At 34.7% G+C, this 13,022-nt stretch overlaps 1 protein-coding gene across 1 annotated transcript in view; it reads right to left on the reverse strand.

The window, feature by feature from the left end:
- LOC129226343 (uncharacterized) overlaps positions 1-13,022 on the reverse strand; it is a 144,326-nt gene that overhangs the window by 46,374 nt on the left and 84,930 nt on the right. The window contains exons 4-5 of the mRNA XM_054860944.1: positions 11,984-12,100; positions 6,454-6,583 (exon numbers count right to left, since the gene is read on the reverse strand). Of these exons, the coding sequence (XP_054716919.1) occupies positions 6,454-6,583; positions 11,984-12,100 (247 nt within the window). The remainder of the gene's footprint in view (positions 1-6,453; positions 6,584-11,983; positions 12,101-13,022) is intronic.

The raw sequence follows: 13,022 nt of genomic DNA on the forward strand, positions 1-13,022 counted from the left end.
GTCACCTAATCTCTGAAAGCTTCGGAGAAGATCAACTGACTTGACCAAAAAATTGTTTATTTTATTCCAAGGTAACAGGAGGGACAAAAAAAATTTTTTTTTCCTTAAGACAGAAAAAAAAAATTATTACACATATGAACTAACTTATTAGCGAACGATTTTTTATTTCATTAGTTTTAACTTTTTAATTAGTGGTATTAACTATACACTCTTATTTCAAAACTAATGCGAGAAGGGCTCAAAAGGTATTTCAACCCTCAAACCTCCCCTTATTTGCGCAACCAAATACCGATATTAAAGGGCTTGAGAAGCATCCTCAAGTACATTATAATCGAAATTTAAACCCATATTAATATCAGAACTTGCAGAATTACAGCACTTGAGTTCCGTAAAAGTTTGAAGAAACTGGGCTTTTCTTTCTCTAATCCTCCTTTTAAGTCTGATTACAGTTCCCTCCGCTTTTTTCCCCCTCCCCAAATCTCCCAGAGGAACAAACATGTTCGGTAATCCTTTGAGAGGAAGAAAAATATTCTCGAAAATCCGCTTTCGGCATTTCTGAATAAATATTCTTCCTCTCTAATACATTAAATAAACATCGTCATTCTGAGCAAATAACTGAAGTTTCTGTGAGTGAGAGATAAAAATATTATTTAGCGTTCACATCAAAGGACAAGGTAAAAATTTAAAAATTTATTAAACTTGATTGTTTTTTTTTTTTTTTTGTATAATATTTTAGCAATTTTTCCAGAGTTAAATTCCGTTTGCTACGAGATCTGTTAAAAATTTGGTTACTAGAGACAAAGAACGAAACTGTACATTTATTAGCGTAGGCAATAATCTAAGATTCAGTAGTATCAAGTTCAGTAGCATGATTTATTGAAAATTTAGGTCTTTTAGACATGTTTCTGAGAGTATATTTATATCTATACAATGGACTCTCTTTGCTGGACACTCATGGGACCGAACAAAAGTGTTGAGATTATGTATGGGGGTGTTCACTATAGAGGGAGACTGGATAATGCATATGCACAATCAATTCGCGATACCTCGAATCTAAAGGGACCGACAAAAATCTTCGACTTATCGGAAGTTTTACTTAGAGCTAGTTTCGGTTTTCGACATTTTAATATTAAAAACGATCAAATATTTTAATTAAACATGAAACAGACATATAACAGACAAATTTTGCAGCACTTCAAAGTTATTTTCGCGCAATATGTAGTTTCTCCGTGAAGAGTTCTGAAGACGAAGTTGTCTCTGGTCTTTAACTTCTCTAGCCATCCAGCACTAGCATGGAAATTTTTTATGTTCAGTAATATAGCAAACTTTATTGCTTTCTCACGCAGCAAAGATCCACTTATCGGAATGGCATGGTCTTTTCATAACTTAGGCCTTTGATTAAAGTTACAATCAGCTTTGACAACTTGACAGCTTAAAAGCAGATTCGTAGTCCAGCAACATGTCTAAGTGTAAACTGTACAGTACAACAAAAGAAAAAAAAAGCTAACTCGTTTCCGCAAGTGTAACTCCTTTATCGCACAATAGCTCAACAGGTCTTCTTCTAGGCTTTAGACTTCTAATGTGCAGAAATTGCAAGTGAAGGTGAATGAATTTTTCTCTCATCATTTTCTTCCTTTTTTTCCATTCTTTCAAAATAAATTTCGAGTCATCTTTGAAAAAACTTCGAGTTAAAGGGAGTTAACTTCTTGATATAGAGAATAATTAGCATGGAATTAAAGGGAAAGGAATCGGGACTTGATAAAAACTTCTAGTTATAGTAATATTCGAGTTATCGGACTTCGAGTTATCGCGAATTTATTGTACATGTATTCTATTCATAGACATGGAAACCGGTTCGCTCTCGCTCACATTCTATTGCGTTGGTGAACTATGTTCAGTACTTTGCCCAGTGCAGGGGCGGCATTTCAGCATTTCGTTTGAGGGGTCGAGTTTCTTAAATATGAATTACCTCAGTATGGAACAAAACACATATTGGCTAACAGCAAGTAATCATGATATGGGTTTAGAATTAATAAAAAAAAAATTGTGACAAAATTTATAATTTATTTTATAATATGTTATCATACAAAGTATCTTGATACTACAGTTTTCATCTTTTAATAAAGTTTTGATGCTCGATCTTTAAAATACGAAAGAACAGGAAATCGGGTTACTAATCCATCAATGCCCAATGTCATGCTCTTTTTTCAGTAAGTTTTTTTTTTTCTGTCCCTATTGCACCTCGAAAATAATTCTCTATTTTCCTCAGACACGAAAATGATTTTTTTCTACTAGCTGAACTGATTGGAATAGTTGAAAAATAATTGAAGTAACAAAGTTACGTATGAAAACACACGTTTCACATCTTGCTCGTCAAAATCACCCTGGTAACTTTAAAAATTGTTATGGTCTTCATTTTTCATCATTAAACAGTCTAGTCGCGTCTCTAAACAATTCTTCTTGCTTCATGCTATAAATTCTAGTCATAATTGAAACATTTCATTTTTTGTTTTCAATATCCAATCCAGATAATAGAGAGCTAACAATACAAGAAAATATTTATCATCAAATCTTGTGCTAGTTTTATTAGAAACTGATTCTATTATTTTATACAATATGTTAAATCAATATGCATTTTGGTCACCTCTTCTAAAGTCATTTGAATATTCTTTGCGCTTTTTTAAAAATTATCTTGGAGTAAGAATTTTTTTGAAATGATCCACGCTTGGTTGAAATATACATCTGCGTGAAATTTATTAATTGTAGCTTGAACTGAAGCTTGAACATTCCAAAAATTAAGTTTAGCTGATTGAAGATGTTTTGATAGAGTAAGGCATTGTTCAAAAACTCTCCACAATACAAACAAAGCGAATAAGCATTCAAACGAAGATGTGTTAAAGGACAGTAGCTTTTTCATTATTGAAAGGGTCGTTTTCTAAAATTACTGCTTTGAAATTATCGAGGAGGGTTTTTATGGTATAAAAGACCATCTGGTGTTGTCTCTTGAAGACCCTCTTGTGTCACTTCGAGATTGCATAGTTAAAGAGCCCCCAGGAAAGATATTTGTTGATGTGAGATATTTTTTTCAACAATAGTATGTATTTTTAAGAAGTATAATATGAAATGATACTATGCATTGAGTAGCTGAAATGTGTTTCTGGAAAAAGAAATTGGTGGTGAACACTCATTAAATAGACACACTTAAAATATGAGCGTAACAATGAATGTAAAATTCCAAGGCATTTTCTTGTGAAAATCATGCAGCCACACCACTGCACGGGCCTCATAATCACAATTGCACAGAGCACACAAGAATGAAACATTTAGCCTATATGAGGAAATTACGTCTTTAGTTAAAACTAACCATGATTCTTCATCAGTTTTTCTGTTCTGAAAAGTCCGGTAAAGGATTGATGAATTTCTAATAAATCATTTAAAAAACAGAAAACACTTGTTCATGTTTGGAAACGGGTCAAGTTTCATCAATAATTACGGAGAACCAGTAAGATTCTATTTTCATGAACATTGTTTTGCGATTTACGTAAATTGAAGTTGCCCATTTTTTATCACTCCTCTCAAAAGATTTGGGGGTGCGACCGCCCCCTCTTGACCCCCCTAGGTGCTAACTTTTGGATTGGTGGCTAGTGCAATGTCTAATTCAACTCAGGAGGACCTAAACTCTTGCATTTATTTTTTAATTTAAAAATATTAGGGCAACATTCAATAATAAAATATTACAATAAAGCTATTGGTACAATATCTGGGGAAAAAAAGTTATTTTTAATCTGTTTTTGCATTGTGTATTCTCATGCAAGGTACGTGTTATCGTCCAAGTGAAATGTTTCCGGGTGATTCTCAGCCGCATTTTGCTTTGAAGGTAATCATAATTTAAAGGTCTTGAATGCAACTGATACAATGGTTGGATGCAACTGATACAATGGTTCTTGAAATACATCTTGGTACGTGTTATCGTCCAAGTGAAATGTTTCCGGGTGATTCTCATCCGCATATTGCTTGAAGGTAATCATAATTTAAAGGTCTTAAATGCAACTGACACAATGGTTGGATTCTTGAAATATGCACTGGCAGAAACTTCAGGCTCATATTGCTCAGCTGAAACAGTAATACTTTACTTTTTATGAAACAGTAATATCCAGGAAAATGATTTTTCTTCTTCCTCTCTCCATTTTCTATTTATTACCATTCAATCATTGGGATAAAATCGTGAATGTATTTCAACAAGGTTCGAAAATATCATGATTATTTCGAAAATATCCGATATTTTGATATATATCGGATATTTTGATATATTTCCGGTATTTTCAATTAGCACAAACTCAAGTCTTCAAAATAGTAAATTCGTCCTCAAATCACTGTTTAAGTTCCTAAAATGTTATTACAATATGTAGACTTGAAATTAATGTTTCTTTCACTATTTATTAGCATAAGCTGTTTTACTTCTGATTTTTTCTTCTGTTAGCTACTTTTACAGTTATATGATAATATAATTACAGTTATATGATTTACGAGATAAATAACATGAATTAGTCGGTGCACAGCCATGAGAAATTTTTTTCTGACCATCATTTAATAATTAATTAGGCACTTTTAATATAAATTTAGATTGTTACATTGCTAATAATTTTATGAATATAAAATACAAGTAAAAAGGGAATATTATATTATTTTTTTATATTAATGATGCATTATTATACATCATGAAAATATAGTACATAAGTTTTTGGTTATTTTTAAAAACAAATGAACAATTTTACTATGATAATTATACTTTTTATATTGAAAATACCGTAGTGGAAAAAATACATACCAAAAATATCGAAATATCATAATATTTTCAAAATAAATATTGGATATATGTCACGATATATATTGACTGATATATATCGGCGAACCCTGTATTTCAAGCTTCCCAATTTAATCAATAGGAATTTCCGAGTACCGATTGTGAACATGTTCAGTATATAAAAAGATTATAATTGAACAGGGTTAAAAAACACCGATCATATTATAGGGTGTTCATATTATAGTGTGTTCAGATTAGAGAGGTTAGACAATGTTATGTCTATGGTGTTTCGCCGGAACCATCAAAATGTGTTCAGAGTTCAGAATATCGCGGTGTTCACATTAAAGAGTTCAGATAGAGGGAGTCCACTGTACACAGGGTGTTCCGTTTTAACCTGCAAGACCTTTATTTTCGCAACCGTTTGTCCTAGATGTATACTTACAACTGCAAAAATGTTCAAAATCAGTTGCAGGGTTAAGATATTGAAAGTTTGAAGTGAAAATTAAAAGAAGTCAAAAAATACAAAATTTAACTTTTTATACGGGGCCCAGGTCCCCTAACTTATATTTAGGGAAATAATCTCCATTGAAAACTAATTCCAACACAAAGAGGTTGAAATAAGTACGATCCATATTCACCGAGATATGAAACGCAGCGTTTTGTGACTTACATCACTCTTCAATCGCCGTCAATAACTTTTGGGGGAAATTATAGTGGTTAACAAATGTTCAAAATTATATGTGCGCAAAGAGTAGTTTTTCAAATTGTTCGAGGTTTTGCAGTGCGTTTTTGCGTATCACGGCATAACATTTGCATTGGTTTTTGAATAGCAATAAAAACTTCGTTTTCTTACTTTGACGACCTGTCATTCTTCTGAAAGGGCGATTAGTTCCGATCTTATCTTCTGTATGATCGCTTAAACCTTAAAACTGCAATATCTCCCTGAGTTTTGGTCGCACAAATGTCAAATTTTTTTGTCTCAGTAATAGTTTTCAATGTAGATTATTTCTCGAAATATTTGTTAGAGGACCTAGGGCCCGTATAAAAAGTTAAATTTTGTATTTTTCGACTCGTTTTTATTTTTGCTTCAAACTTTCAATATCTTATATATATATATATATATATATATATATATATATATAACTCTGCATCTGATTTAGAACAATTTTGCAAGTTGAAGTATACATCTAGAACTAACGGTTGCGAAATTAAAGGTCTTGCAGGTTAAAACTGAACACCCTGTACATAAATGGATGTTAATTTGTGTGTGTGTGTGTTTATATGTGCCTTTTGGAATTAGAGAATTTCTGTTCTACGAATGGAAAGGAATCGCAGTAATTCATACGGTAAAAAAAAAAAAAAGAATGTCGTTTTTTTAAGAATTCATTTAGTTGCAGAAGTAATCCGAAGTCAAAATTAATGTTGCTATTGTAAGACGTCGTTTGAGTTCCCTTCGAACAACTGGAAAAATTCCTTTCCGCCATTCTCCGTAAAATCCACTATACAATGTATTTCGGCGTCACACTGCATCAACTGTTCCGAAGCTGCTATTATTGGCGAATAGAAAATGTTATCCACGCTTTGTCAGAAACACAGACTACTATCACATACATCAAGTTTTAAAAATGTTTCGGGAGAAAAAAAATTACCGAGGGCATATGGAAATAGCTGGTACCGGAACTTCCACGCTGTTTTCACCCCGAGGAGCAATCAGGGTTAGATTCGACGAGCATTGCAGACAACCTCTGCTCGCGGGGGTGGAGGCGATGGAATTTTCGTCTAAAAAAAGAACAAAGAAAGAATGCAGAAATGAAAGAGCAGTTTTAAGAATGTTTTCCACATCATTTGGTGCAGAAGTTATAAATATACAATTCTTAATTTATACAGCTGTCTCTTCAGTTTTCCAGAAAGTAAAATGGTTACTTGTTAAGGATCTGTAAAAACAGATAATTAAATCGTTATTAGAAGATCCAATCCACCTAAGATGATTCAAGGACTAAAGATTGCTTATCGTTCGCACACAGATTAACCTCGTAATCCTTTTCGGCTCAGTCAATTTGATATCAGATCGAATCAATTGTACGTGAAGCTCTCGTGGCTGGTCGAAAACGATGAAGTTCGATCGATACAAGAATCGCCCAGTGTGTGTGTGTGTGAGTGTGATCAATTATTTCAATAACTGTCACATTACTTATTTTGTCTTTCTAAAACATTTCCATCTAATCTTAACATACTACAGTCGAATCTCGATAACTCGAAGCTTATAACTCGAACATTCCCTTACCTCAAAGTTTTCATTGTATCCTAAACTCGAGACCGTTGTGGAAACTTCCCATAACTCGAACGTTTTAGCCGGTCCCTTGGGACTTCGAGTTATTGAGAGTTGACGGTAATTCCAAGCTTTTTTAGTTTTTTTTTTAATTGGTATTCTAATATCATATGCAATTGAATTCTATGAAGTTTTAATTTTTATTTCTTTATTATTTCATTTACATTTCGAAAAGATTAACACACACGGAAAATCCCAAAACCTTTCACATTCATCGTTATCTTTAAAAGCGTTGGTCAGTCCGTAAAGAGACATGATAGAAACTTGTAAATAAACTGCACAAATAGATTCTATGCATTTATTTAAGGTATTAGAATAGTGGTGCCCAATATACGACTCGTTGACCAAATGCGACTCGCGAAGTTGATTGATGTAACCCGTACTGTAGTTCAATGCTAAAAATCGAAAACTAGGATTAGTAAAATTTGTTATACAGTTTGAAGCAAGCCAAATATTCAGAAATTGTTTTTTTAACTAGTTGCCAACATTGCATTAATAAAATAAGTATCAGATTACGATAACAACAATTCTTGGTTCTTTTCCTCTTCCATATTTTCCTATGTTGCTTGGAAAACTTTTAAATATTTTAAAATTTTGTATTCGTTCTGACTCGTGATAAATACAGGGTGGTTATAATTAAAGTTACCCTGTTCAGACCCCTCTAGTGACCGTTCTACACAACGGATTTCGATGAAATTCAGAATATAGATTATATAGACCATGGGGAGCAAGGCTATGAAATAAAAAAAATTAGTTCAAAAATCGAAGATAGGGGGCGCTCTACACACCGATAAGGATATTATCAGGGGGCCTACAGCTTGGCCCCCGCGATCACCGGATCTGAATCCATGCGACTTTTGGCTGTGTGGCTTCCTGAAAGATCAGGTCTGTGGTGAAAGGATACGGACGGTGCCTGAATTGAAGGACAACATAAGGCGTCATGTTAATGCTATTGTTAGAGAAACCCTTCGTGCAACTGTGGCTCACGCTATAAGACGTTTTGAACATGTGATTGAATTACATGGAATGAACATCGAACAAATTCTGGAAATAAAATCGATTTTGTGAACATTCTCTGTTTTATTTGATTCACGCGTTCTTTTCTAACCTGGTGGTTGAACTTTTTTTTTTATTGCATATAATCCTGTTCCCCATGGCCTATATAATCTATATTCCTAGTTCTATCGAAATCCGATGTGTAGAGCGGTCACTAGAGGGGTCTGAACAGGGTAACTTTAACTATAACCACCCTGTATTTTAATATGAGTTGCGGTCCTCTGAGTAAAAAAGGTTGGGCACCACGACCACGGCATTAGGAGCACCTATTTTCATAAACTAGTCCTAGCTCAATGTTTCTTCTACAGTGACCAGAAGGTCTTGTGGGTAATAATAAATTATTTAGAAAATTTTTACCAATTTCTTACAATATAGGATTTTTGAGAATTTAATGTATCTTAGTATTTGAGTCAAATCATATTGACTCGTCTCTGTTTCTTTAGTACTGTACTGACGTGGGAAGGTAAAGCATTGTGCCAGTAAAAACCATCTTTTGAGACATTTAAAAAACGTTTTGGGTTTTTGACGTTTTTCCCTGATTTGTTTTCAGAGAAAAGCCAAATAAGAAAGCTTATACAATAAAAATAAAGTACAATAGATGTCAAAAAGGCGAAAAAAATTACAGAAACTGCCCTTTACTTTCCTTCGGCAGTGTAACACTTAGTCACATAATATTTGTAGGCTAGAAGTAATTACTGAAAAGGTTCGGGAAACTCGCGATACCCTTTAAAATTTTTAAGGGACCCAAAAATGATCGAAAGACAGCGATTAAAAACTACAAAATCTGGTTTTAAACACATTTTTTTAAAAAAAAAGCACACTTTATGTCTAATTTTTAAAAAAATAGGAAGAATTTCAAAATGTGAAGATACATTTGGACAAATTTAAACAAATCTGGTCCACAGAAGCACTTCCAGTATTTTCCCCAGCTTTATAACTACGTACTTTAACAACATTTAATTAATTCATTGAAGCGATAAAGCTGCAGCGCTGTTTGAAGTAATAAAATATAGAATATGGAAATACTGTCCATATGCCAGCTGATCGTGTTTTATTACGTTTTCTTGCTAAAGAAATGTAAAAGGGTGCTTAAAAAACGTATTGTTGCAAAGTCTATCAATATTAATTTTTTTGTGATTAATTTGTTGTAATCTAGCTAAATTTGGTTTAATCTTTCATCTAAAATTGTCTTAGTAACGTAACCTGTAAATAGTTTCATGTAATGTACATACAACTCCCAAACATTCGGCTGAAGTATACGGTCCCCTCATTTCTGAATGATAAAATTTGTGAATGGAAGGAAATGAGAAAGTGATAGAACGGTGTAGGATTTTCTGAAATATTTGAGAGGCTCTCTTTCGATGTTTATAAATAGCCGTGACGAGTGATAAAAAGTCAGTCTCGACTGAGCCTTTGCGCTGAGAGTGTATTAGCTCTGATTTACGAAGCCCTTTTTGCGCTGTGTTTTTGTGCATTTTGATGTGAATACGTGTGTTACCGTTGAGTTTACGGTGTTAATCGATATTTGCCTAATTGCTACGGTTAATTTAGCAATTGTTAACGATATTTCTTGTAAATAGTTGTAAATAAATCTCCAGTGTTTTTCTCAAGAACTGTGTCGTCATTTGAAGAAAGTTTGAAGTTGTTTACGAACTCTTAACAGTATAATAGAAAGCACATTTTCGCAAGCAAGATGCTAAACATTCCATAGAACTAAAACATGAGAATAATTTCCTATACAACAATTTTTAATAAACAGACTAGTTTTTCAAAACCCCACAGAACATACACAGGGTAATTCAAAAATAATGGTGAAATTTCAAATTTGTGTAATTCTAAGTATAAAAAAGTAAATTTGACCGGCTGGTGGCGTGATGGTTAGGCGCTGGCCTTCTACGCCTGTGGACCCGGGTTCTGGCCTGCCTGAGGTGGCCAGTCGGTAGATTTTCGAGATGCAGAAAATCATCAGCGCCCATGTCGTATGATTATGTGGCATGTAAAAGACCCCTAGGATATTCGTTTGGCTTAGAATTCCCTACGCAAAATTAAAAATTCCTAGTTCAATTTTGCATCAAAAGAGAGCCCAGGTGCCTCCATTTGGTGGAAACTGGGCGTCAAAAAACCACTGTGTCATGCATCAGCGCCTTAATGGTGACACATGAAAGACTGATTCATTATTGGGGGGGGGGGCGCACTAGAGCTGGTTATGGCCCAGACTCCTCTTGTGGTGGATCTGTTATACAGCCTCATTGGAAAAAAAAAAGTATAAAAGACAACAAACACAATTTTTTACACACTTAAATCATTCTAAAGAATTTCCATGTGTCCTCCTCCTGACGCCTGAAAGATATGACACATGTCCTTCAGTTCCTACTATTGGGGACAGGAGTTTATAAACACAGCATCTTTTCCACATCTCAACAGGGAAAAACACATGGTGTTAGGTCAGGTGCCCTGGAAGGGGTCCATCATGAAGTGCTGAATCACCTTTTCTTTGTTCATTTTTACAGATATACCTAGAGTCAATTGAAACTTTAGATCTCGTTCTTTCATTCAAGTTGCAAGAGAGAGCTATAGGTTCAATATTCCCAACTTGGTATCCTTATGAAATCCCACAATCGTTTTTGAATCACCCTGTACGAGAGGGAACCCAAAAGAAACCGGACTAATGGTGCGATGCCAATCCTAGATGTAGTATAGTGTTCTGCAGCTAGATAGCTCAAGTAGAGACCTTTACAAAACAGCTGTGCAAGTGGCATCAGTGTAGTTGATAACATCTGATCGAAGTGCTGGTTTTCTCAGGTGTTGTTGCTTTCCTTCTGCGAACTCATTGTGGCAGATTTGAAAGAACAAACTGTAAGCTTGGAATTTTACTTTCTGCTTGAAAAGTTGGCAACGGAATTGCTTACCAAATGCTTCAATAAGCTTTCAAGAACGATGCTATAAGCCGTACACAAGTTTTCGAGTGGTTTGGGCGCTTTAAACGTGATAGCATGAGTGTTAAAGATCATGCTCGTTCTGAGCGCCTTTCAACGTCTAGAAATGATCAAAACGTTGAAAAAATCTGCCAAAAAATCAGAGTCATCGTTTTACGATTGATGAAATTTTAGAAGAAAAAAGAGCAAGTTGGAGCTCGCGCGGGAAATCGGAAGAATGGTTCCTTCACCATGATAACGCTCCCGTGCACTCAACCTTCACTATCAACCGTTATTTGGCCTCTCAGGGGTGGCCAGTCGTTCCTCGACCCCCGTATTCGCCAGACCTCGCCCCCTGTGATCTTTTTCTGTTCCCAAGGATGAAAAAAAAATCTGAAAGTGAAGCGTTTTGATGATGTAGATGCTGTAAAAATTGTTTCGCAACGGGTACTGGACATGATCAAAGTTAAAGAGTTCCAGGGAAGCTCCTAACAGTGGAAAAAAAGAATTAACAAGTGCATTGCATCTAAGGGGGAACACTTTAAAGGAGCCTAAAGAAAATTTGTGAATAAACTAATATATAAATACTTTTGAACCAAAATCCGGTTATTTTTGGGTCCCCCCTCGTACATAATCATGCAAGCAAATTAAACACTTTGTTGAATGTGTTTGACGTGCAATTTGAAAATTATTTATTATTTGAAACCGTGTTTTTAATCCCATGACGTCACCTTTAAAAAGAGCGTGTTTTAAAGGTGAGCCTTGCAGGTGAAACAAAGTGACTGATGCGCAAAGCTGCACGTAATCCACTCCAAAACCATGTCGATCCCTTCTGATTGTCCACTATTTTCAGGACCTAAATTTAGCTAGAATTATTACCTTTATGACGCACTGGAATGAGTACCCTCTTCGGAGAGTGCAAAGCTATCCAAGATGCGTTCAAGATGGGATGCAGTTGATTGATGTCGCTGATTTCTTTTAAGCCCAATGAAGCTCCTTGGGGGAAGTTTAAGCTTCTCAAATGAAATTTCGATCCACGCTGCCTCGGGGATTCCAAAACTGCAATGTCTGAGTTCTTGGAAGACGCATCGTTTGAAGGAGCATCATTGGCTGCACCACGGAAATTTGATATTCCATCACGTCTGCGATTTCCATGTCGAGCACGGTGAGGTCGTTGGTCTAAAATAAATAAATAAACGATGTGTTGGATTTCTTTGTACTAACACAATTTATGTCCGCTTTTATTTACAATAAAGATAAATTATGTACATACTAACCACGGACTGTATGGAATTGGCAAACGTCCAGTTAAGACGCGTCTATCTGAATGAGGAGGAAAAGTAAAAATTTGATGCGCGTGTTTCGTTCATTTGATTGAGACTCTGCTTTATTTAGAGGACAACATACATCTACAAAAGCTGACATCCCTAAAACTAATAGATGTGTCCATTTCCGCCTGTAAACCGGATGTTTGCCTTTCCGTACAATCCGTGGTCAGGCAGAACCTCAAAGCCAGACTTACGCAAGTCACACTACCATTACTTTGCATTGCAGAATAACGTAAAAACATTTGTTGGGTGCATATAAAATTTGGGAGTTGCGCTCATAAAAACACTGGTAAATAATTATGAAGGATATATTTTTTATGGAATTGCGTTGCTATGACTCAAAATGGAATAAGATTCTACAGACAATGCAGTAACAACCTGATAATCACCAGTTTCGGACATATAAATAATTTTTAAATAAATTTAAAAAATCAATATTGCGACATTCCAAAAAATTTCTAATCGTAAGCAAAAATTTGCCGATTAAGTTGACACAAGGCTTCTAAATTTTCCATTTTTTAATGAAACTTCTTGAAATTCTATCAAATAGTGTGTCTACTATTATTAAACACACTCAAAAGATTTAATTT

Source organism: Uloborus diversus, chromosome 7, assembly GCF_026930045.1.
Source record: "Uloborus diversus isolate 005 chromosome 7, Udiv.v.3.1, whole genome shotgun sequence".
NCBI classification, from domain to species: Eukaryota; Metazoa; Arthropoda; class Arachnida; order Araneae; family Uloboridae; genus Uloborus; species Uloborus diversus.